Source organism: Colias philodice, chromosome 7 (genome assembly GCF_061535455.1).
Source record: "Colias philodice isolate Cphi_HAF_F1 chromosome 7, ilColPhil1 Martin Lab GWU primary, whole genome shotgun sequence".
Classification (NCBI taxonomy): Eukaryota; Metazoa; Arthropoda; class Insecta; order Lepidoptera; family Pieridae; genus Colias; species Colias philodice.
The window spans coordinates 5,419,342-5,444,626 of NC_143092.1; the positions used below are offsets into that span (position 1 = coordinate 5,419,342).

The 25,285-nt window shown below is 33.5% G+C and overlaps 3 protein-coding genes across 4 annotated transcripts in view; 2 read left to right on the top strand and 1 right to left on the bottom strand.

The window, feature by feature from the left end:
• The first annotated feature begins 2,997 nt into the window (after positions 1-2,997).
• On the top strand, positions 2,998-4,498 carry mRpS2 (mitochondrial ribosomal protein S2). Its single transcript, XM_089697275.1, has 3 exons — positions 2,998-3,145; positions 3,224-3,310; positions 3,751-4,498. The coding sequence occupies exons 1-3, from the start codon at positions 3,127-3,129 to the stop codon at positions 4,413-4,415; spliced, it is 771 nt and encodes a 256-aa protein (XP_089553401.1). The 5' UTR covers positions 2,998-3,126; the 3' UTR covers positions 4,416-4,498.
• A 108-nt stretch (positions 4,499-4,606) lies between these two features.
• On the bottom strand, positions 4,607-9,532 carry LOC149487063 (leucine-rich repeat-containing protein 58). Its single transcript, XM_089697274.1, has 4 exons — positions 8,886-9,532; positions 6,167-6,383; positions 5,898-6,087; positions 4,607-5,145 (listed from the first exon to the last, which is right to left on the bottom strand). The coding sequence occupies exons 1-4, from the start codon at positions 9,374-9,376 to the stop codon at positions 4,970-4,972; spliced, it is 1,074 nt and encodes a 357-aa protein (XP_089553400.1). The 5' UTR covers positions 9,377-9,532; the 3' UTR covers positions 4,607-4,969.
• A 2,363-nt stretch (positions 9,533-11,895) lies between these two features.
• Positions 11,896-25,285, top strand: part of LOC149487064 (glycogen synthase kinase-3 beta-like) — a 39,453-nt gene continuing 26,063 nt past the window's right edge. Inside the window, exon 1 of one of the 2 annotated variants that reach the window (XM_089697276.1) lies at positions 11,896-12,320. In XM_089697276.1, the coding sequence (XP_089553402.1) occupies positions 12,212-12,320 (109 nt within the window). In that variant the 5' untranslated portion in view covers positions 11,896-12,211. The remainder of the gene's footprint in view (positions 12,321-25,285) is intronic. The other variant, XM_089697277.1, reaches the window with a different exon arrangement.

Below are 25,285 nucleotides of genomic sequence, written 5' to 3' on the forward strand. Positions count from 1 at the left end.
ATAGAACCCTTTCATTTTTCAGGGTCTGATTCGATGTGGTTTAATTGTTATTAAATAAACAAAAATAATAATTAATAAATATTTATTAAAAAAAAATTATGAGGCGTGCACTTTTGGATTTTCCAAATTATATGTTTTTATTATTATATTATATGCAGGCGTTAGTAGAAGCTCTGTTTAGTACCAAAAGAAACCTTGAACTGAGTTCTACATGTGACAAAAATACCACATTCTAGCCACGAAGTTATTACGAGATATTATAGATTTTCAAAGAATGTCAGGGTTGTCAATAGTAAACAAAATTATATATATCATCTATCTATTACCAAGTTTTTGTTTATGTTTTAGTCGTTAGTTATAGTCGATATTTCAATATATTATTATATGTAGGTACATAATCTTTATATGTAATAAATTAACTGAACAAATAAAATATCTTAGATTTATAAGACAATTCAATAATATCAAATTAATACAAATTAATCTCCTTTTTTTGTGAATATTTCGAGCATTGATCATAGTAATCTCATTAAAAGTCAAACCGAATTCCTTGAAAATCTATTTCTCGTAATAAATTCGTGGTTAGAATGTTGTATTTTTTACATGTAGACCTCAGTTCAAGGCTTCTTTTGGTACAAATACAAGTACAAGTTACAACCATTGAAAAGAAGAAAACGAAGAGAAAAGAATGGGAAAAATTATATTTAAAAGACAGGGATTCATTCAGACATATGCAGTCATATCATAAATCTTTGTAGAGTTCTAAAATTTATATTATTAATCTTTTTTCTAATTGTTAATTTTTTTGTTAATTGATAACGATCGACCGACGTCCGTTTTGTTTGGCGTTAGAACTATGACTAAAGCTGTAATAAGTATATAGTCTATGACTAATGCGCTGTCCGGTGCGATCGCCCGTCCACACGCGCGAATTTGGTACGGTCCGCACCAAGTTCGGATGAAAAAACCATCGAACCAACCGTACCGTCAATAATAATAATTATGTCCGGCGGACCACTGTACACATGATCGAATATGGTCCGGAGCGCACCAAGGTCACGGTGCGGTCCGTACCAAATTCGAACGTCTGTTTATAACTTACGATCGTGCGCGCATCAAGCATGGCCAGGGTTGCCAACTTTTATTTGAAGAAATAGAGTATATCTGATTTTAAAGGAGGTAAATAAAGAGTAAATAAATATTTTTTAAAATGTATTTTTTTGTACTTTTAGCAGTACCTAAAATTTTTTCATTATTTTTAAATGAATTATATGAATCCAAACATTCCAAATCTAAATTTATATATTTCAAGAGCTCATTTTTTAATTAATTTTTAATGAAGCTCGGTTTCTCTCTTCCCGCCACTTCACATTCATGACCGAAAAGACTCTTTCAGTAAATGCTGAAGTGGCGGGAACAGAGAGTATATAGCTAATCATTTTTTTTAAACAAACAAATTCGTCAAGACATTTTTTTTTTAAATAAATTGCCATTTTTCTGCAGTGGACTTTTGCATAAAATCTGTGTTATTCAACAATTCGCCTTGGAGTTCTTTTAAAATAATAACTTCTGAATATAAACTGTCCATGTGTACTAGGTTGATCCAAAAGTAATGATAATTGGGTATTTCCTGTGTAAAAATATAAAATAACTGTTTCTTGCTTGTTCATGTACTCACTACTAACTAAGTTATCACAAAAAAATCATATCAATAGGCCACGTTTCCAAGTATTTACATTAATTTCTGTTTGCAACACTGATCTGCTGTACAGCAAGCCTATTCACTGTCCATCTGCACGACGTTCGCGGTGGTGGGGGTGCTCGCTGGATGAAAAATTGGTCGTGCACATCCAGCAAGATAATAATAATAATTATTGACGTACGTCAACACTATTCACTGTCGTTTTGCGTCGTGCATCGTGTATGACCTTGGCGGGACGTACGTCAAGATGGACCGTGAATAAGACGCTTAAGCACTAACTCTTAGGTCCGTACCAAGCGGGCAGTCTCAACTCTTGTAACCACTGCTGGTTAACGCGTGAGCGTAGAACCCTCACGAGGGTCATGGGTTCGATTCCCGGTGGAGACGACGAAAAAACAATCAAACAAACAAAGTTTTCCTCTTTATAATATTAGTGTAGATAAGAAATCGTTTAACTAATCGTGCAACTAATCGTTTTTCAAGAAATGTTCAAAATTATTTAATCATATCAAGTAATCATCAAGTAAAGTAGTTGCAGTAATTATTGGTAGAGGCGCTGCAAGCGCTGTGTTTATATGTGTGAAGATGCCGGCAACAGGCGAATATTTTATAATTATTATGTAGTTCAATTTTGATTCAATTACACTGATGAAAGTCATAGCAAATAATTTTTTTTTAGCGACGAAGAGGTTCGAGTAGTATGGAAACTTGCGTGGAAAAATGCGTCTTAAATCCCATAACCATCTATATTTATGTATTCTACATACTTTATTGAGTTTATTATAATATGTGTTTGTGAACGTGTTTGATATTTAATAATTTAAATAATATTTAATTTAGTTTCAAATAAATGTTTATTGAATTATTATGTTACTAGACTTTGTTGATGTGTGTACTTGTCACGTACTTTTAGTACTTATGTGAGTACTAGTAACTAGAGTATGTATGTATTACATAGCTTAGAATCTAAGCCGAGTGGCCTTAGAGCGTATACGCACTATGCGGGTAGCCGCATTGCGGGTAGCCGTAGCGGGTAGCCGGCTGACCGCAATCACAATTATGTACGTAATATTCATTTCTATGCGCACTGCGATGCGGCTACCGCAGACCGCACAGTGCGCATAGAAATGAATATTACGTACATAATTGTGATTGCGGTCAGCCGGACGGCTACCCGCAATGCGGCTACCCGCATAGTGCGTCTACGCTCTTAGTTATATAAAGATAAAATAGGACATATGACCTTATCTGAATTTAGAGCCAATTTAGCTATTGCAACACTAATTGGCAATTGTCAAATTTGAAATTTGACATTTCTAATTATTTATGGTATGTGAAATGATAGAGGTTATTTTAAAACTTACCTATTGACTAAAATTTGTTATTGGTATTTGGTAAAGAAATTGAACTTCGTCAACTACACAATGTACCCCAGAATTATAAGTACGTCATGTTTTAATCATATTTTATTTCCTATATGTAGGTATGTGATGTCAGTTAAATATATTGTTACTTTTTCAGGAAATTCATTGAAAAATGGATCAATTCTTTATCGCTGTAACTCTGCAGCAACACAACCTGTTGAAAATGTTGATAAAAAACCAGAAGGTAAGTTAGTAAGAAGCAAAAAACATTAATACATACTATAGAAAAAATTGGATATAAAATTATTGTAGGTGGTTGTACTTATAAAGATGTCACATAATATTTCTTTACCTCCTTTTTTGATTTCAGTCTTATCAATTTAATATTCAATTTTGATTCATTGCGATATTTATAAAAAGAAAAAAACATCCTGCCACACAGACCTACCACAAGTACATACAAATGCTCATATTCCAACCAAACTTAGAAGAATATAATAAAATTAGAAAACTCTTGGCAAACAAGAGTTTAAATTAAAAAAAGATCTGTAAATAATTTGTTCTAATGTTAAGACACAATGTCACAAATCAAGCCACAGACAAGTGAGACTTATCTTCCTTTTTTGTTAGGGCTTCTCTAACTTCAATATTTAATTATCTTATTTCATAAATCTTTCATTTCAGGTGCTGTTGTGAATAAACAAAATCCATTAGACCACCCAGATTTCTTTCAAGTACACAATTTATTTACAGTTAAAGATCTATTTGATGCAAGAGTGCACTTTGGTCATAAAGAAGGTTCTCTCAATGAACTGATGGCACCTTATGTTTATGGTTCAAGACAGGGACATCTCATATTTGATTTAGACATTACAGCTGAACATTTGCGCAAGGCACTTAACTTCACTGCACACATAGCATATAGGGGAGGAATTATATGTTTCTTCAACAGAAATGCTATGAATGCTCATATTGTTGAAAAAACTGCATTAGAGTGTGGGGAATACGCTCATACAAGGTTTTGGAAAGGAGGTATATTTACAAATGCAAATCATCAGTTTGGTGCAATCACTAGATTACCTGACTTATGTATATTCCTGAAAACACAAAATAATATATTAAATCAGCATACAGCTGTGAGAGATAGTGCTAAAATGCTTATACCAACTGTTGGAATAGTTGATACAAATTGCAACCCCAATTTAATCACTTATCCTGTACCGGGCAATGATGACACCCCCGTTGCAATTGAATTCTACTGTAAAATGTTCAAAGCTGCCATTCAAAGGGGCAAAGAAGCAAGGATGAAATTTATGCAAGAGAATGATCAAAATGAAACCATACAATAGTTTATTATATAATTCAATACCGATTATGTTCATACAAGTTAGTCTAAGGTAAAATAGGTGACAATATATTTGTTCTAAAAATATATTCTTCCTTATTATTTTCTCTAGTAGTAGGTTGCAAAGTAAAATGTGATTTTAATGCACTAATAAATATGTAAATAACTGATACTAATGCAAATGAAATACAATGATAAACACAAAATAACTTTAATAACAATGATTGTAAAATTTTAATCAATTGTTTTTGTAAACAGGAATGTAATGTCACTCAAAATTATATAATATGTAACATAAACATTGCATAACATAAAATATACTGTATACATTTTAAATTTTAATGCAAACGAAAAAAAAATATTTTATTCATTTTGGACTTCATCTTTTACAAAGTTATTCAAATGTAAACCTTATAAAATATGCGTACAACTTAATGTTAATCGGCCTTCAAGGTATTTTATTGTACACCAAGAAGAGGATGATAAGTATAATGGATGTTTAAGATATATTTATGAAGATTGTAACATGCTAGGTGTATTTCTACTCGAAAAATCTTTTTATCCCAAAAGCACTTTTCGCATCATATGACTTGGCGCATTATTATCCGCTTCGCGGTTCTCCCAACTGCCTGTAATGCATTTAGAACTGCACAAGTATTGTAGTAGTGGAATCCGATATCGACCGCAGAAATCGACGAACTTTATGTGTTCAACATGGTTGTCGAAAAAGACACCTGAAATCAAAATAATAATATAAAATGAAATTGTAATAGATTCTTCCTTTATGCAAAGTCGTAGCGCAAGCCGCAAAGTCGAAGCTTTCGCGCAATGAAATAAAATTCACCAAATTGGACCATTCCAGTTATGGTTGTATTATATTAGGTACGTCCACATCTATCACTATAATGTATTGAAATCATTTTTCTAATTATCTGTGTCTGCCTAGAAACTTCTTTATCTTTATCCAATCAGTAGTTTTCGTCATAATTCCTCGGACATTCGGCAAAGATGGAAAGGTCAATTCCAGTGAGTAAAGTAATACTGTGGGAAGTCAGTTCCATTTGAAGCCTTATGGGCTACATGAATTATTATCTGAGTTTTGAGGGTAGTATTTCATTTATTGTATAGAATTATAGCGTTTTAATGACAGAGTATAAAATAAAAATTGAATTATCAAATCCTTATGTATTGATAATAAAAGAAAAGCTTTATTTTTCTAATGTTATACGGAATTTGTAGTTAGTTTTTAACTTTACACATTTTTCTGCTATGATGATATTTTTTAAGTGAAAGTTCTTTAGCGGCGTTGAGCACCTTTTCATTGGGTATACAATCTTAAACTCGCGTCAGGACACGTGACCTGATCGAAAAAGCGTAAGACGGATACCATTCCAAAATATCAAACATGCTCAACGTTAATAATCAAGTTTTCACTTCTGCCGGCACTCCCGGAGTGCAACCCGTCTTTTTTATTAATTATTCATACCTCTGCACTTTGGATTGACACAACATTGTGCCGACTTGAGATATTTAATCAAAGTAATAGGAACTTCTCCAACCCGGACTGGAATTTCGTGTAGCTTTATTGTTCGCCCTGCAAGCTCGAGAAGCGTAGCAGGTTGTATTGCCATATCACGTACGAATCTCACAACTAAAGGATTGTCACGTAGACTCAACTGAAATGAAAAAGGTTTTAAAATAGGATGATTTAAAAGTGGATAATGGTTAACTTAGAAAATAGAATCATACACTTACTTCAGTTAAACATTTCAATTTGATTATCTGTGTCGGGAGAGTTTTCAACTTGTTCTTATGGATTAACAACGAACGGAGTTGGTTTAAATTTGCGATGCTGGCTGGTAACTGTTCTATTTGATTGTCGCTCAAAACTAATGCTTGAAGAGCCTTGAGAGCACCCACGGAATCTGGTACCTCGGCGATATTATTACCGCCGATAGACAAAATTCGTAAACTGCAAAATAAAGTATAATAAAAAGGTTATTTCCCAACAAAAAGAAAATATATACTTGTGGCGAAGATGCATCACGTCCGTTTCTCACGTAGCATACGCGTAGGCAGAAATTATGTATAACCTATAGATTTTACGAGAAAGATTGCTGTTGTCATTGATCGAATGGTGTTTTATTTTTAATACTACTTAGTGCTTCAATATCATCAAACTATCTACAATTTTTTGTTCTTGATATTGAATATGCAACGAACATGACTGCGCGTATGATCGGACGCGGAATTTACTCCTGCAAAAATTATAAATAAATCAAAAACAGCTGCACGGTCAGACTGTTTAGGTCGGCGATAACGGTCCACCGACCACTGGTGACCAGCAAAATATGCCACTTGACAAATTGTTTCCTACACATATTTTGTATAGACTACCGCAAACGTGAAGCTGGTGGCGACCACTTGGTACTTGGTAGAGAAGTGTCCGCGACAAAATATAAAAAAAAAGTGTCAAGTGGCTTACACATACTTGTTTTAAAATGTTTTTGTTAAAAACCTTTTACGAAATCACAAGTAGTTAGATTACGTAAAATGGGTTTTGAATTTTAATATTTTCATCCAAGCGCGCGCGGGGACCCGCTCGAAAGTCTGTGCTCTGTGCTACGCTTTTATTTAACATTATTTTCGGAGATTAGTCGTAACAAACAGACGAGACAAACAAAATTTATATGATACCGTTTTGATAATCTAAATAATTCTTATGTTATAGGTATGTGTATTCAATATGTCTAGCAAAGATAAGATAACAATATGTTTACGTTAAATTTAAAATAGTGGCGCATTAAGTACCTATTCTGTACGCACAAAGAGTATTATATGCGTTATTTTAATAAATAAGTGCGGAGGTCTCGGTAGAAATTTTGACTTTATTTTGAGTTTTTTAAGGTTCTTTATACAGTATTATTTAAAATGGAGAGCTTTCCTAAGTTCATTTTGTTGATAAACTGTACCTACATGAGTTCATAATTTTAAATTGTTGAAGCTATATCCTATATGGTTAAAAAAGCGTAAACTGTATGATAGTACCTAAAGAGTTAAGTGGAAAATATGTGACAAAGATGCTTACGAGGACGGTGGTGCCCAGTGCCCTTATGCTTAAGATTAAATTTTATAAGTAGTTTTTTAAAACATCAATGACATATTACTAAATGTGTGGCTACTACGCTTCAACTAGAACGCAACAAAAAAGATACTAGAATGGTAAAAAATCTTTACCATACCAAAAAAATATGTAACTAACTAGAAATAGTAATCTATAAGATTATGTAGTATTTCTAGTATATTTTTTAAAGGCTTATGAAGGGAACATAATATCAAGTATCTACAATAATAATTGTAGATACTATTTTACTTTACCGCCGCAAGGCCCTCGCCTTGTAAGTTGTAGTAGTACAACCTCCATTACCTCTACTACACCCAATTGTATGTGAAGTTTATCAGGTTGCACAATATTATTTTGATGATGTTACATCTGTGTGTTACATGATATTTAGAATCGATATTTTTATTATTAACTTTATCGTTCAGTTGATAAATATTAGTAATTAGATGATAGCCTTATTTTTATATATCAAGGGATTTCCGCTAACCGTTGTTTATTTGAAAAAAAAAATGTGTGCGTGTACTAGTGTACACACGTAAGAAGTGAAACTTCTTTATGACGTTATTTTTCAAAAAATAATTTACTATATGCAACTTGACAGAAATACGTCTATCACGCGTGGTAGGGATAAAAACAAGATGGCGCGTAACGAAAAAATGTTACTTACACTAAATTTTTTTCCTACCCTGATAAAGAAGTTTCACTTCAATAAAATAGAGCTGTTCATGAAACGCCTGATTAAACCAGTTGCCAGCAAAAAAAAGCTTGCAAAGTTTACCTTCAAAGTCAGAGGCTATTGCGTTCTATCGCCGAATTTATACGTGTATAAGTAACCTTCACGGCCAGTTCAATGATTTAAAATTTAAATTAAGATCGATATAATTGATTAGATCAAATAATTTAAAGGTACACAAAATTTTATGTGTGTATATTTAAACTTAATTTATTATCTAACTAACTACTGTAAATTTTAGTGGAGCTAGTCACTTGTGGCAGTTTTTCCGCAGGAATAATACGTGCACGGAAAGTTGATACAAGTTACGTAGGTACTTATTGGACGTTCCAATATGATATTATAATTATTATAAATGTTTATTAGGATGTAATATAGTGCTTGTATAGTTTACTTTAGAGAACAAAGATGTTTACATTAAACAAGCACACAGCATGACATTTGAGTTAAGTAACACTATCCTTATTGCTAGCGATACATATTATACAGTTGCAGCAATCGTCTAATTGTTTTAAGATAAACGGTTAAATATTGCTTAATGAATTATTTATCGTACAATTATGGGTATCAGTAACTATATATATGTATAGGTACGTATAATTATATATTATACTGACCTGTTCAATTTCCAAATATCTTTTGGTATGTTTACTATATTATTTCCACCAAGATAAAGGTATCGCAGCGAAGATAATTCAAGTACTTGTTCTGGGAAGAAATTGAGTTTATTCCCACTCAAATTCAATTCTTTCAGTGTATTTTTGGCCTCATAGAATGACTTTGGTAGCGATTCATTTGTGAGGTAATTGTGTTTTGCAATAAGTGATGTTAGCGCACAGTTTTTGAGTACATCTGGAAGAACAGTTAGCCTGTTGTTGCTGATATCAAGAAATTTCAAATTACTAAATTTATTGATAGCACTCGGCAATGCCTTGATCCTATTATTGTATAAAAGCATCGTCTCGATATTATAGGCACCATTGTGTTCATTGATAATGCTGTCCAATTCCGATGATATTGATTCGCAGTCCAACAACCTATGGGAGAGGTCTAAAGTTTTTTGTTCTCTGCTATCACTGTCGCAACTGTCTGATGTGTAGTACTCCATCTTCGTTCGAACTGTGCACTGTCTTGAAAATAAACTACATCTATAGATTAAACTCTTTGGTGTGCATTATATTTGGAACGGAAAGCCGCAGGCAAACCGGTTGCCTTTTCCGCGGCGCACGCGCTACTGATGTGACATCGTATTCGTCAGACGTTTACCAGTTTATTTTATTACACACATCTACGAAACGTTTACTAACATATGCAAATGATAAAAGTTTTATGTCAATTGATAATGCTCTGTGAACATAGTGTTATTAAAATTAATGCAAAATCATTGTATAATTTTAGGTAAACATGGGTGATGAATGCGATATTTCTTGAGAATCGCTTCATCATAATATTACCTACCTACTCCTTCACCGACCCCTTATGGCTGGTTCACACTTTGATTAGTGCGAGTGCAGGTGATGAGTGCAGGTGTTTAGTAACTACGTGTGGACAGCGACTGTTTAGTGCAAGTGTTTAGTAGGCTGTGTAGTAAAGTGAATAGAAGCGTGTTCTATTTTTTTGCTAGTGGACTGCGAGTAGCCACGTCCCGCGCGCTCTCCCTTCCCCCTCACTCGCAGTGTGCCTGCCTAAACACGTCTGGACAGGAGTGTTTAGTGTTTAGTGTTTAGCGTAGTGTGTAGCGTCGCGAATTGCACCATTGACCTGCACTCGCACTAATCACCTGCACTCGCAGTTGAATTGGACACTACTCGCACTACAAACTGCACTCGCACTAATCAAAGTGTGAACCGGCCATTAGTCTTAAGTCGCCCTTATCTTTTGAGTTTTGAACCGTCTTCTGTCTGTTTCTTCTTCACGCCATACCTACCTACTGAACCGATGTGAATGAAATTTATTACAAAGATAGTTTGAAAATTGAGACCCGAGAAAGGACATAAAATAGGTTTTATCACGGAAATCTTACGGAAACGGGAACTAGGTATGTGTAATGTGGGTACTGGGTTTTTGCTTAAATTCGCCAGCAAAGTCGCGGGCGGAAAACTAGAAACTAGTTAGTAGGTACATAATATATCTACCTTTCGGTATGTATACCTAAATAGTATAAAACACAGAATATACGTGGACTGTAGGTACATAATAAAACAGTCCTCTCTGTCATGTAGGATGCTTACATCTTTGAAACTAATCAACTTATTTTGATGTTTTAAATAAATTGTAAAGCTTTTTTAATACAAAAGTCTGAGGTGGCATATGTTTGCATATGTCTATCTTTCTAGGTATGCTATGGAAAGGCTATGGATAGCAATCATAACATTAAACAAACACCAAAAACTTGATTGTAATAGGTACCTACCTACTACCTACCTACTTTAAAAAATAATTGATAGTTATAAAACGATTCATTGATGTTTACACAATTCATTATTGTTAGGAAGGTATTAATAATTATTAATTGTTATTCTTTTATTATCAAATTCATGAGTTGGCTGTTGGTTTGAGAATTTCATGAACATTACGAGTGGATGCACTGCACGGGCGCCTCGTAACCTGTGATAAATTCCAATAGATGGCATTATTAGCGACAATTTCATAAAGAGAATAAGAAATCGAACGACTAAAAAAATTGAGCTACTGATGATAAGACTGTTTTAATAACTTAGCGGTATGAATTATTTTGAGCAAGCATTTTATATATTTTTAAGTAACTCGTATTAATTTTTGTCATGCCTAGTTTGTTACTTGTTTCTTTTGATTTTTCATCGCTAGCAGTCAGTCCCTCAATTAGTAATTCTGTAACTCTAATTACTTAAATATTATTAAAAAATTACAAAAACGGCGGAACGGACGCGGAGGCCTAGCCCATGGCCTAGCCGGGGCGACCTATACTGGGTGTGTAGTCACTAGTCCTGTATATTGTCTGTAGTCTACATAATTAGTTATGATAAAAAGAGTAATTAGGTACAATTATAAAAAAATATCTCTCCTCCAACAAAAAAATGAAAGGGATTAATAATTATTTTATTATCTGTAAATTATTATATACGCGTACTGAAGGCGTACTGCTTTACCGACATAAATTTAGATTAATATTTCTCACAAGAGATGGCGCTAGATACCTCAACTCGGTACCTCAACGTAAACGTTGTCTGTTTTTAGATTTATGACGTCACGTTATTTAGTTGTAGAGCTACATTCCGTTTAAAGCTAAAGTTACAAATTTTCATTAATAGGAGTAAGGAAGACGTATATGGTATATAGACGTATGTAGGTTTACAAAAAATATTTGTACCTTAATTTTCACAATTTGTAATTTAAAATTAAAAAAAATTTTCAATATAAATATAAAATAATAATAAAACTAAACTTATATTTTTAATTCAGTCGAGTTAAAAAATCTGTAAATAAAATGTAATAATAAGAAATTTATTATTATTTGAGCCTTTTTTCTAAGATTATACTGATAAGAAGAGAAAAACAAAAATGGAAAAGCAAGACGCGTGCGTATATTGAAAAGCATCACGTCACTGATCGAATTCCCGAACGAGATCCGAATGAAAGCCGAAAGCAACCGAATGAATGAGCGAACAATTCTGTGCTGTGAACGTGAAGTCCGATTAGTCCGAAGAAACTAAAAATTTGTCGTTCATTACATTGATGTAAATTTGAAAAAACTAACAAAATGATATTGTAAATTTTTCAAAGACTATCCTGTTTTGTTTTAAATACTGTTCTTGTGATATATTTTGACTATCGTATGTACAATTTTGTATTTCATCAGTAAAGTGAGAAAGTTCAGTGCGAGTGCAAGCAAGGGTGGTAACGAGAAATGTGAAGTAGTATCTATGAAGTTCAGGATTGGGCCGATTATTTTATACCTTTAATAATGAGCGGGCGCCCTAGGACCACGTCATTCGCCGAGGGCAGCAAATCCGTTCGAAAGACATTTGAAAATCAACCACCTAAACCACCTCTAGGAGGAGTAAAAATTAGTAGTGAGTACCACTTAACCATTCTTTGTCGGCCATCGTGATTTCCTACGCTGTGACGTTTCCTGATACTACACTTTTGTAAAGATAGGAATTAACGTATCTGCGTAGAATTCATATAACCTAAGTCATTTTTAGATTAAATCGATATTGGCAGAAAGGTTCATTTTGTGTGAAGCAATAACGACTATAGGATATAGATCGTACTTGCCACATAGGCCTTGGTCCGATGCCTGACAGATATCATATTGTCAAAATGTGAAATTTTAGGGAAAAGCTAGCTTATCTTTTACGTACGTCGTATTTTACATCGATTCCCAGGCATGTTATATCTTTTAATTAAGACAGATCTTCGTGAGGTTACATATTAATGACGTAATTTTCTACCGTACTGTCATGAATTAAAGAGATTCCCATTAATTATTTGGCTATTATAGCTAACAGCAGGTAATAAAATTTGATTATTTCTACATAGTTATCAACTTAATAGAAAACATTGTGTATGAACAGCTGTTAAATACGTTTTGATTACATGAAAAAAAATGCTATAAATATGTCTAAAAAAATAATTCATATAGCTTATTTCAAATTTTATTAATAAATAGGAATTCAAACTCAAACTCAAACTCAAACATTTATTTATTCAATTAGACTTCTTCTAGAAGCACTTTTGAAAAGTCATTAAGTACATATTTTTAACATTTACCACCGATTCGGAAAGCAGTATCTACGGAGAAGAATCGGCAAGAAACTCCATAGTTGCTCTTTTTAATCATGTCAGATTTACAATTTTACAAATTACATATGTAATATCATAATATATTATCATAATATGCCAAAGAACTGTCCTGTGGTTTTTACGCGACAACCCTCCATGGGTTTTTATCTTCCATATATTCCTTAATACTGTAATAGGCTCTCTGGACAAGTACATTTTTTATATAAGTTTTAAATTTATAACTACTAAACTCTTTAATATTATGAGGAATTCTGTTGTAGAAGCGTATACCTTGGCCCATAAATGAATTTTTAACTTTAGCTAGCCGGAAAAATGGCATTTCAATTTTATTTCTGTTTCTTGTGTCATAACAATGTCTATCTCCTACTTTTGTGTGTAAGTAAGCGTTATTATGTACATATAAAATATTATTAAATATATACTGCGACGGTTTTCATTTTAATTTCATTTCAATTGAATTTCGATAAAGATGAGATTAAGATTTAATTCAGATATAATCATGACTATAATGTAATAAAATATTCTAGTTAATTGCCAGTTGATAATTTACTATTATCAGAAGTAATGAACCTGGAGATCTGGTGACCTGTGTGCCCAAATGGGCAACATAAATACTTGCAGTCCTATATAACCGGCTGACTGGGAAGAATTTATTGACCTGCTATTTTAAGGAACCAACATCTTTGACCAACAAGCCAAACACTAAAAACAAATAAATTATGTGCATGTGAAACTTTAATTATACTTACTAGCTTTCTTCTTCCTATTGTCTGTTTCTCTCTCTTCAATTAGAATATATATTGAGTCAAATATATTTAACGGTCAAGATAGCAAACAAGTAGAGTAACTATGTGTATATTATTATATGTACTATATAATAATCGTCTTCTTAACGTCTTTTTAAATAATACTCAGATTAGATAATGGACATAATTTGGGAATTCATAATGAATAGATGTTTGTTATGCTGTATCATCATATTATTCTGAAAAAGAAAAACGTAATCATGAAAATCTTAATAATATTACAACTGTTTCCTTTATCCAACAATTTCAATCATTTTCCACTCCTGCATTTAAAATTGTTATGAGTTTCTTCCTGAAGATCCTCGTAATATTAAGAGTTAGAATCTTGGCATGGTTTATTTTTCATTAAATATAAAAAGGTAGTACGATAACAATATGTCTTAGTGGGTTGGCTCGTATCTGTGCACTGGTAATTCCTACCAAGAAACGGCAGAATGTAAAGTAGATTTGAAAAAATATCATTTTAAAATATCATTTGTACTATTGGAATACAGAAATGTTAATATCATATTTACTGTCTATAATATACATTATGCATATTAGGGTTAATATTATACAAATACATTTAAGTTCTTAGCTAAGCTTTAGTAACTAATAAGTTCATTCAATGCAAGATCTCATTTAGTTTTCATTGTGAGTAAGTTCTCCTTGCTTGTTTATAAATCACTAGCTTTCCACCCGCGTCTTCGTCTGTGCAGTCAAAGAAAAACCCGCATAGTTCCCGTTCCCGTGGGATTTCCGGGATAAAACCTATCCTATGTCTCGGGGTAAATATACCAATTTTCATGCAAATTGGATCAGTAGTTAAGGCGTGATTGAGTAACAGACAGACAGACAGTGTTACTTTCGCATTTATAATATTAGTATGGATTAATAATTTCAACCATGGTGACATCCAGAGAACTATGTCAGACATATTATTTACATGTTAAAGCTTGCAGAAATAATTCGCATAATCCCCCATGGATAAGCCGTGTTATAGATGACCCCAGAAAGTCAATGATTCACCATTGAGTAGTTTAAACCTTCCTCAACTGTCCATTATTATGCAATATTTATTACATACCAGTAATTATCCTTTTCTTAACACTAACAACCTACTGTAATATATACTCTAAGCTAACAACATATTTAATTCATGGATGTGGTAGATATACTTACTTGCATTTCAAATCCATACTCATATTATAAATGCGAAAGTAACTCTGTCTGTCTGTCTGTTACTCAATCACGCCTTAACTACTTAACAAATTTGCATGAAATTTGGTATAGAGATATTTTGATACCCGAGAAAGGACATAGGCTACTTGTTATCCCGGGAAATAGGATAGATTTTATCCCGGAAATCCCGCGGGAACGGGAACTATACGGGTTTTTCTTTGACTGCGCGGGCGAAGCTGCGGGTGGAAAGCTAGTAAATACATAAGAATATGACATAGAATTTCACAAGAATATGACAATATTATGTTCCTTACATCATACATTTCCTATTATTCCTTAATTTAAAAAATGTGACAACTATTTGTGATCTTAGTCACCTTTATAGGATAAAAACACAGTTTAATAAAGTTAAACAGATAAGGACTAAAAAATTCACTAGGCCGCCTTTCCGACTAAACACCTACTGTAAAACGAGGCGTGCATTTTTGATAAAGATGCATTGCAACCTTGGTTAAACAATTCATGACGTTATACCAGTCGGTACCCCGTTATATTACAAAGTTATGTAAAAAATGTTTCGCCGCTTTTAGTGTGAAAATGAAAGTTAAGAATTAGGTGTATTCTGAACTAAATTGAAGCGATGTTATTAATTGATTTATTTTTGTGTACGTTTAACGATCCGACTATTCGGCGATTGCGATAGGTACGAATTCGATTTCGTTTTCGGTTGAAAATGATTGACAGTTTAATAATTTTATATTATTGCATATTGTTGCATTTATTATTAGACTGGGGTAGAAGCCTTTGAAAATAATGAAAAGATAAAAAAAATCGCAGTCGGATGAAACCCATTAGAAAAGGAGGGGAATATGATAAAAATGTAAGGAAAAATAAATTACGGTCAATCCGAGTTCGGGAAGCGGGAGGGGGGAGCTTTTAAGAGAAAAAAATGGTTTCTCTCGATTTCCGACAAAACTACAAGTCCTATAGAAAAAAGTTCAATGGCAAAGTTGTAGGTAATTAAAAGTTCTACAACTTTTGTATTCACAATTTTTTCACATAACCTAAAAATTTAGGTGAAAAATTCAAAAAACCAAGTTTTTGGTCTTTTATTTCTATCTACTTCAAAATTTATTTTTTTTCTACGAAATTTGGTGGAAACTTACTTTATTATGTCCCAAATACACTGTAATTTATTTGATTGAAAATATTTATTTTTTCGCCTTATTTTGAATTAATACCAAAAAAACAACCTAATTTTCAATCGAAAAGTCACCCGTCAAAATTTCAGCTTTTTTCAAAAACTTGGGGTGCCTTTTATTCATTGAAATCTCTACTTTCATATGGTGTAAAAAAAATAAACACCACCATAGTAAATGTTCTCAGGAAATGCATACAAATAGTGTGATAATGAGCTTTTACTAAATCAGGCACAATTCTTGAACTCTATATCTTCTCTTGTATCGGCTTTTCGGTAATATTTCAAAAGAAAAATAATTATCTGTTCTAAGTTTAATATTTTACAGCATATTCAAAAGCAAAATGATGTCGATAAAAACATTTCAGGTAGTTCGAGAAGTGTGCCTGATTTAGTAAAAGCTAATTTTCAGACTGTTTGTATGCATTTCCTGAGAACATTTACTATGGTGGTGTTTATTTTTTTTACACCATATGAAAGTAGAGATTTCAATGAATAAAAGGCATCCCAAGTTTTTGAAAAAAGCTGATATTTTGACGGGTGACTTTTCGATTGAAAATTAGGTTGTTTTTTTGGTATTAATTCAAAATAAGGCGAAAAAATAAATATTTTAAATCAAATAAATTACAGTGTATTTGAGACATAATAAAGTAAGTTTCCACCAAATTTCGTAGAAAAAAAAATAAATTTTGAAGTAGATAGAAATAAAAGACCAAAAACTTGGTTTTTTGAATTTTTCACCTAAATTTTTAGGTTATGTGAAAAAATTGTGAATACAAAAGTTGTAGAACTTTTAATTACCTACAACTTTGCCATTGAACTTTTTTCTATAGGACTTGTAGTTGTGTTGGAAATCGAGAGAAACCATTTTTTTCTCTTAAAAGCTCCCCCCTCCCGCTTCCCAAACTCGGATTGACCGTAATTTATTTTTCCTTACATTTTTATCATATTCCCCTCCTTTTCTAATGGGTTTCATCCGACTGCGATTTTTTTTTGTTTCAAAAATTATCTACTCTAGTCTATATAGTTAACTGGATTCGCCAAATCGTTGATAAAATTTAATATTTTTTATTTTTATATCATAAAAAAATTTAAACTTTTAAAGAATAAGAATCTTCTCTATAATATCTTCTCTTCTTCAATTTTATCAAGTATTACAGTAAGTATTAAGTACACAAATTGTAGTTTGAAGTTTGAACCTCTGAATAACTTTTCTGGTGGAGATGCGTAAAGTCTGCAAACGATATTACGCCACTGCAAATGTTCTTGGACGGTGATGGCACTCGGCCCCATCGGCTCCTCAAAAAATAATATGAGCTAGAATTTTCTGTTAACGTATTTTTTCTCGTTACAAATACGTCGGGTTCCTTACCCAAAGGGTAAATCGGGATCCCAGCCTCCGTTGTCTGTCTGTATCTCATAAAGCTATCGCTAGAAAGCTGAAATTTTCACAAAGGATATGTTGCCGCTATAACTAAACAACAAATATGTACTAAAAATTTAAAAAATATATATTAAGCGGGGTCCCCATAGAATTAATGATTTTCTATTAATCCATACTAATATTATAAATGCGAAAGTAACTCTGTCTGTCTGTCTGTTACTCAATCACGCCTAAACTACTGAACCAATTTTTATGAAATTTGGTATGGAGATATTTTGATACCCGAGAAAGGACATAGGCTACTTTTTATCCCGGGAAAATGACGCAATCCCGGAAATCCCACGGGAACGGGAACTATGCGGGTTTTTCCTTGAAAACGCGGGCGAAGCCGCGGGCGGAAAGCTAGTAGATGATAATTGATAGTACGGTACCGTTCGTGCGCGAGTCCGACTCGCACTTGGCCTGACTTGAATGCAAAAATAAACTAAAAATAGTAAAAGTAGGTTTAAGATGTTGTAAACTTTTAAGATGATCCATGCACTCCTTTATAGATTACGTTATTACTTATTTAGATATAAAACAACGTGCATAATTTGTAAACAATATAATCCTAATCCATTTGCATTAATTTTAATTTTGGAATTTCAAAAGTTTATCTTAAACTAATATTGTTTAATTACTAGTTACGAATTTAATATAACTTGTTTCAACTAAGTATTCACCGGCATTAAACGCTCTTGGCCTTGTCGCGTTTTTGTAATAGGCGTCAGGGCAAAAAGGCTAAATCTCTCATCTTTATTTTTTACATAGCAATAATAATATAACCATGTATTTCGAATATTTTTAATAATAACGTACTATTAAATAAAATACTTGTTGAAAATTAAAACAAAAAAGTACCAATTCTCTTAGAGTTAGACAAAACATTCAGTTTCAAATTTTTTAATTATTGATTATTGGAAATATTATTGTAAAAAGTATGTTGATTATGATGCAGATGTAGTTACTGTAATGATAAAAACTTAACCCACAATTCAAGCACAATATTTTTTTTGGAAACTAAGTTTAGTAAAGTCATCAGCAATATCTTGCGGAGAAACACAATAATCAATATATACGCAAATGATGACATCTGTTTCTTGTATTATTTGACATAGTCACTTGTCCACGTTATCGTAAATGTTATCAGTGACTTCAGCGAGTGTCGGCGATCTCGCTATCATATGCGGTCGAGGCAAGAGCACTCCATCCTGCCATTAGTGGTGTAACCGTGCCAACGTACTCTCGGTTTTCGAATTGCCTTTCGCTTACTTGACCACTCACGAGTCTCGCTACGACGTCGTCAGCTGCGTTTGCAATCGCTTGTCAAAGACATCGATTCATTCAGCTGATCTAATTCGTAGCGGCATTTGCTATATGTCTCGCTCGAGATGTCTTCTCCGACGTAGATTACTGTTGCGAAGGCATATTCGCTTTGTCGAGTGGTGTTACGTAAATTAATTTTCCTGTTTTTGTTATATCCGCTATGTGAATAATAATGTACGTATCTGTGATGGTGCGTTTAGCAAATGAGTGTAACACAAGTGTATTGTAAAAATGTTACGTCGTAGAGGAACTTACACGGTGAACGCTGATGCTGAAATTCGCCACAGTCGATCGAAGTCATCAGATCCTAATTACGTGTTATCCAAAAAAGGTAATATATATGTCCAATTATAATAATAAGAATCTGATACATGAGACTGTCAGTGAGTTGTGCCAATTGTACACATGAAATGAAAAAGTGTAATGGCATTTTTTAGAGATAACCAACCAAAATGCAGTGCCATATGAATCATTCAGAACGTTTAGTAAATAAATTAGCACGGTCTTTGTCTCTTTGGAGATATTGGTGCATCGACACGTAAGATTTTGAAATGGAAAGAATTTTTATAAACGCCATATATTCCTATTGTACAGTCGTCATCGATTTTATGGCTGTTATTGTATGATATATGTGTAACAATAACCTGATAAGATCTGATAGCTGGTGAATGTTAAACTGAAACAGAGATAAAGATATACATAATATGAGAATGGATCATCATATTTTATTGAAACTTGTTTTATTCCTTTCAAAGCATTCGTCTAATCGTTAGTCTAATTCGTTCGTAAAATATAACTTCTTGAGATAACCATCATAATATAGAATAACAAAGAACAATGAAAAAAGATTCTCCAATAAAAAAAGACTGAACTAGACTCGAGAGAATAATGCATTAAACGCAGTTTTCTACATTTATGCAAATCTTTTTAAAATGCTAGAAGACAACGTCGATTGAAAGAAACAAAATAAGGGGAATTTATCAGATTGGCCCATATTTCCGCCACAAGTTCAAGAAGCAATCGCACCCGAGAACCACTTACTTCAACTGCTCTCCAAACCACAGAAATAAAGTGGTTACTAAAAGGCGAAAGTTTAATGAAGACTAATTTTTATTCAATGTCTTTATTAAAGCGTTTTCAATATGTAATCAAAACGAATGTTAATTTTATTATAATTTACATAATGTTATGTATAGATTGCTGTCTGCTCTACATTTATTTCATTCAGATGAATACGTGACTAATGTGAAGTTCAAAATTCTCAAACATTCGTAGTGATGTTATGAACGCGTAAACAAGCGTCCGAAGGTCAGTCTGTTAAAAATGCGTTAGTTTTTTGGTTCCTTTGGAAAACTTATAATAAAAATAGTAATATAATTGTAGCGATAGTACGCAATAAATGATAGCGTAAAATAATATGCGGTGTTTATAGTTCGTTCATTGTTGGGGATATCCCACTATTTCCTATCACAGTATTGATTTTCTTCTACAGAAATTATGATTGATGTGTTCATTACCTGTCTTTCGCACAGTCATGGATTTAACAATTAGCCGTGCAAATTCAATTTTGTTTTATATAGAGCACAACATTTTATGAGTCTTTCTCAACAATAACGATGGAAATTGATATTGCATAAACTAAAATTGATTTCGCATTTTGGATAATAATGCATGCGTATTTTTTAGGAATTTAAAATATTTACCTTAGAAACTATCCGCAAGTTACAATATTATGTACTTAACACTATTTTTCCTTTACCCCGCAACACCATCACAATATATCTTACAGCGACGATCTTAGTAATATCACAAGTCTGATTTTCTTTGACAGTATCGGTAACGTTATCACGTCTAGATATAATATGTAGGTACATATTGATATTTTTAACCTCAGTGCAAAAATTGCGTGGTTTCAAATGTAAGTACCTACATTTAATTCCTATTCTAAATGATGAATACTGAAGCCTTGCCTTGATTGCCCAACGAACCAATTTAAATTAAATATTACAAAAAATTAAATACTTTCCCAAATAAAGTGAAAGCTGAACGTATGTATAGGAGTAATGCGGCGGTAACAAGCGGTATAATAAACGTAACCATTTTCCCATTCTAATGTTCACATATATCGAAAAACATCATAATTCTAAGTCTGATTATATAATTATATGTACTTGTTTGTAGTAATCCAAAGATTTGCAGAATTTGAGGTGTACCTACCTAGATGCGACATAATATTATATTATGATATAACGTATTTTTCGTTTACAATTTTAAAACATTATTTATAAACTGAAATTCCTTATTCTTTTCTGGTCATATCTTCTCATTTTATAGCAGAAATCTGTTACTATAGCCATCAATTTAGGAACTGTATGATTATACTGTGGCCGAAAGGTCACGACCTCAATGTTACTCTAATGCTAGGCGTCCACTAGGCGGATCGGGCCGGGCCGCATCGCAACGCAAAAATACGCCGGCCTATGTTTTGTATGAAACATCGTCCATTAGCGACGGATCGGGTCGGGGCGGGCCGCAACGCATTGGCGGATATCGCTTCGCAGGCGGATTTCTGCCGGCGGCGGTGCGCTGCGGCCCGGCCCGCCCCGACCCGTCTAGTGGACGCAGACAGGCGGATGTGAGCGGCGAGCGTCTGTTAGATAAAATCCGCCTAGGCGGTCCGCCGCGCCCCGTACAGGTGGACGCAGGAGCAAACAGCGCGTCCATTAGAGACGGCCCGTTGCGATGCGACACGCCCCGATCCGTCTCTAATGGACGCCTAGCATAAGTCTAAGGTATACCGTATAAATATGTATCGCGATCGTTACCATTAACTGCATATTATAGGAAACGTGGCGATTTTTATGATGTTTTTATCAACACGTAAAAAACGTATATAATAAACTAGCGACCCGCCCCGGCTTCGCACGGGTGCAATGCTGATACTAAATACACTACAGAAAAATTGTGAACGTTGTATAGGTATAAAAATATAGCAGCCCGCTCCGGCCTCCGGCATCGCACGGGTATAAAATACATAGCCGGGCGGCCGCAAACGCTACGTCCTGCAATTTTTAAATCTGTAATATCTTCGAAAATATTCACTTAAATCATACGGTGTAAAGGGCCATTAGACCGGAAGATACTGACACAAAATTTCGAGTCATTTGTAACAGGATGGCGGTTCTACAGGGGTCTTAGTACGCAATGACAAAAAGAAAAACGATGGTGTGAACACTGGTACCGGCGGCTTAGTCGCGTGGGCGTTAGTCGAACTCGTCGTAAAAATAGCGAAAGTCAAACGATTTGTAACACAAAAATTTTAGAATTTACCGATAGCCCATAAAAAGAAGTAGGCGGTAGTGTCATGCCATACTTTTCCGGTGTGACTTACAGCCCGCCATACCGACGCAAATGTGTTGATTTAAAAAAAAACAATTCAACCATTTGTACCAGGCTAACTTTTGCACAGGTAACCATCGTCGTGTAGCCATTTACGAAAATCACCATACCATACTTTTCGGACGATTCCAAATGGTCGCCATACCGCCGAAAATCTGCAAAAATTTTTTTTTTCGCCAAACTTTTTGTACCAGTATTGCATTTTGATTTTTGGAGAGTATTTGATAAAATGTGACCATTATTATATTTGCCATACTTCTAGTAGGGGGAAAAAGTGCTGCCATACTTCATAAATAAATTTATTATTAATTTATAGAAGTGAAGATTTCTACCACCTAGATCTTTGAAATTTTGTATTTATATCCGTTGAACCTCAAACTTATAGGAAAGATTAATGCCATACTGTTACAAATCGTTCAAAATACGAATAAAATCATACAATAAAAAAAATCTTATACACATTCGCCACCTCCCACAGGTATGGCATTATCACACTTCTATTTATAATCATTCAGGAGTTGTTGAAAAAAAAATTAGAGTGTTACAAATGGTTCGTCGAAAAAAAATTTTGCAGATTTTCGGCGGTATGGCGACCATTTGGAATCGTCCGAAAAGTATGGCATGGCGATTTTCGTAAATGGCTGCACGACGATGGTTACCTGTGCAAAAGTTAGCCTGGTACAAATGGTTGAATTGTTTTTTTTAAATCAACACATTCGCGAAAATGGATAGATTATGATTATTTGTGGACTGTTAGCATTTCTAAAGTTATTATTTTGATAAATTAGTCTAGACTTTTTTGGTTTAGAGGCTTGGATAAGGATAATTTTAGAAAATATTTTATCAGATTTTTTTAAAAATTATTTATGTATCTTCCTTTATCTTACAAGGCGATATACTATATCTATATTTGAAGTAATTATCTAGTTTTTTTATAGAATCTATCACATAAATCAATAAATGCGTTTTGAATAATGGTAAAAATATGTATATCGAAAAATACAGTGCGACACAAAAGAGATGAAAATAAATGAGGGCGCCACCGTCGCTCATATAGCAACACTGATACTGCGACGCAAGCGATCTTGATACTATAGAATAAAAATCCAAAAATCTATATAATATAATCTAAAATAAATACCGCGATTTAAACCGTTATAATTGTTTCATTGTAGCAATAGTGTTATTTAAGACAAAAATACATTAGTATTTTAATTGACCTACCTAGGTCAAATTTTACTTAAATGTATTTGGAATTAGTTATTTTATAAAAATCGGTCAAGTGTTTAGACTGCAGAGGCGCACATAGAATCAAACATACAAACAAACAAGCATACATGCAGCTCAAACAATTACCCTCTTTCTGGGTCCGTCGGGTAGAAAAAAACAAGGCGATTTGAAAACCACATATTTTTATTTTTTTTGTAGATAAATTTTGTACATTAATATAATTCATCAAAATCTAAATATTCTACTCCTTCAAAGGACTAATCATCACTCTGTTTCGAAGTACTGGCAAGAGGGTACTGGGCATCTTCAGTATCTGTAAATATGATACAGTAAATATGATTTTTTTCTTATGGTTTGTTTGATTGATTAATAGATAGATAGCTGTATGAAAACAGTTATCACTATACTATGTAGTAAAATCTAAACTAGGTACTTTATTTGAGGCTGGTTGGATTGGATATAACTTCTTGACTCAAATTGTGCTGGTCGCACTATAAAAATTAGTTTTTGTTTACATACAAATAACCTCAAATTAAATTGCGAAAACGTAATAATGGCCATACATACATACATTAAACACTCGTCACTAATGGAATATTCTATTTTACGTAGTACTGAGCAAAAATAAATGGAATCTCACCGGTATATTCTGCTGTACGTTTGTAAACGTTTTCCAAATCAGTCAATAAATTTCCAGCTTGAAATTCGGACAAACACCGAATAAAAACTTTATACACCACATCACGGACACCGCTACGTTTAACCTTTTTCGTGATGTCTCCTTTTTTATTTAAATTTCTTGTTCTAAATAACAATTTTATCTCAATAATTCTCCACTTCACGAAAAAAACAACAAATTTTTATTCAACTTGACAGCTACATTGCCAATTCAGGGTTGCCAGGTAATGAAAAACGAATTAGTTCCAAAATAATTAATTTCATCTCTTTTATGTCGTACTATATGTGTTTTAAAACAGTAAAGTGTAAATATGCGTTTTAAATCAAATAGACCGGGAGATATTGACACAAAATTTCGAGTCATTTGTAACAGGATGGCGGTTCTACAGGCCCTGTAGAACCGCCATCCTGTTTGTGTTTGGCCAAATCAAACGATTTGTAACACAAACATTTTTGACAAAACAAAAAAAATTTTCACAAACACAAACGGAGAGAAAAAAAATGCAGATTTTCGGCGGTATGGCGACCATTTGGAATCGTCTGAAAAGTATGGCATGGCGATTTTCGTAAATGGCTGCACGACGATGGTTACCTGTGCAAAAGTTAGCCTGGTACAATTGGTTGAATTCTTTTTTTAAATCAACACATTCGCTTCGGTATGGCGGGCTGTAAGTCACACCGGAAAAGTATGACATGACACTACCGCCTACTTCTTTTTTATGGGCTATCGGTAAATTCTAAAATTTTTGTGTTACAAATCGTTTGACTCGCTATTTTTCCGACGAGTTCGACTAACGCCCACGCGACTAAGCCGCCGGTGCCAGCGTTCACACCATCATTTTTCTTTTTGTCATTGCGTACTAAGACCCCTGTAGAACCGCCATCCTGTTACAAATGACTCGAAATTTTGTGTCAATATCTCCCGGCCTAAAAAGTTAAACTCGTGGGCGTTTTGGCTGTCGTGTCATTATGGAGGTAAACCACCTCCTACAAAATTAATTTTAAACTTAT

What these genes read in the sequence shown, in the direction of transcription:
- mRpS2 (XM_089697275.1), top strand. An exon ending in TGTTGATAAAAAACCAGAAG is followed by an intron (nt 3,311 to 3,750) that starts GTAAGTTAGTAA and finishes CTTTCATTTCAG; the next exon opens with GTGCTGTTGTGAATAAACAA.
- LOC149487063 (XM_089697274.1), bottom strand. Translation starts at nt 9,376, where the DNA reads ATGGAGTACTACACATCAGACAGTTGCGACAGTGATAGCAGAGAACAA. An exon ending in GATATTTGGAAATTGAACAG is followed by an intron (nt 6,384 to 8,885) that starts GTCAGTATAATA and finishes TTTATTTTGCAG; the next exon opens with TTTACGAATTTTGTCTATCG. An exon ending in TGTCAATCCAAAGTGCAGAG is followed by an intron (nt 5,146 to 5,897) that starts GTATGAATAATT and finishes TTTTGATTTCAG; the next exon opens with GTGTCTTTTTCGACAACCAT.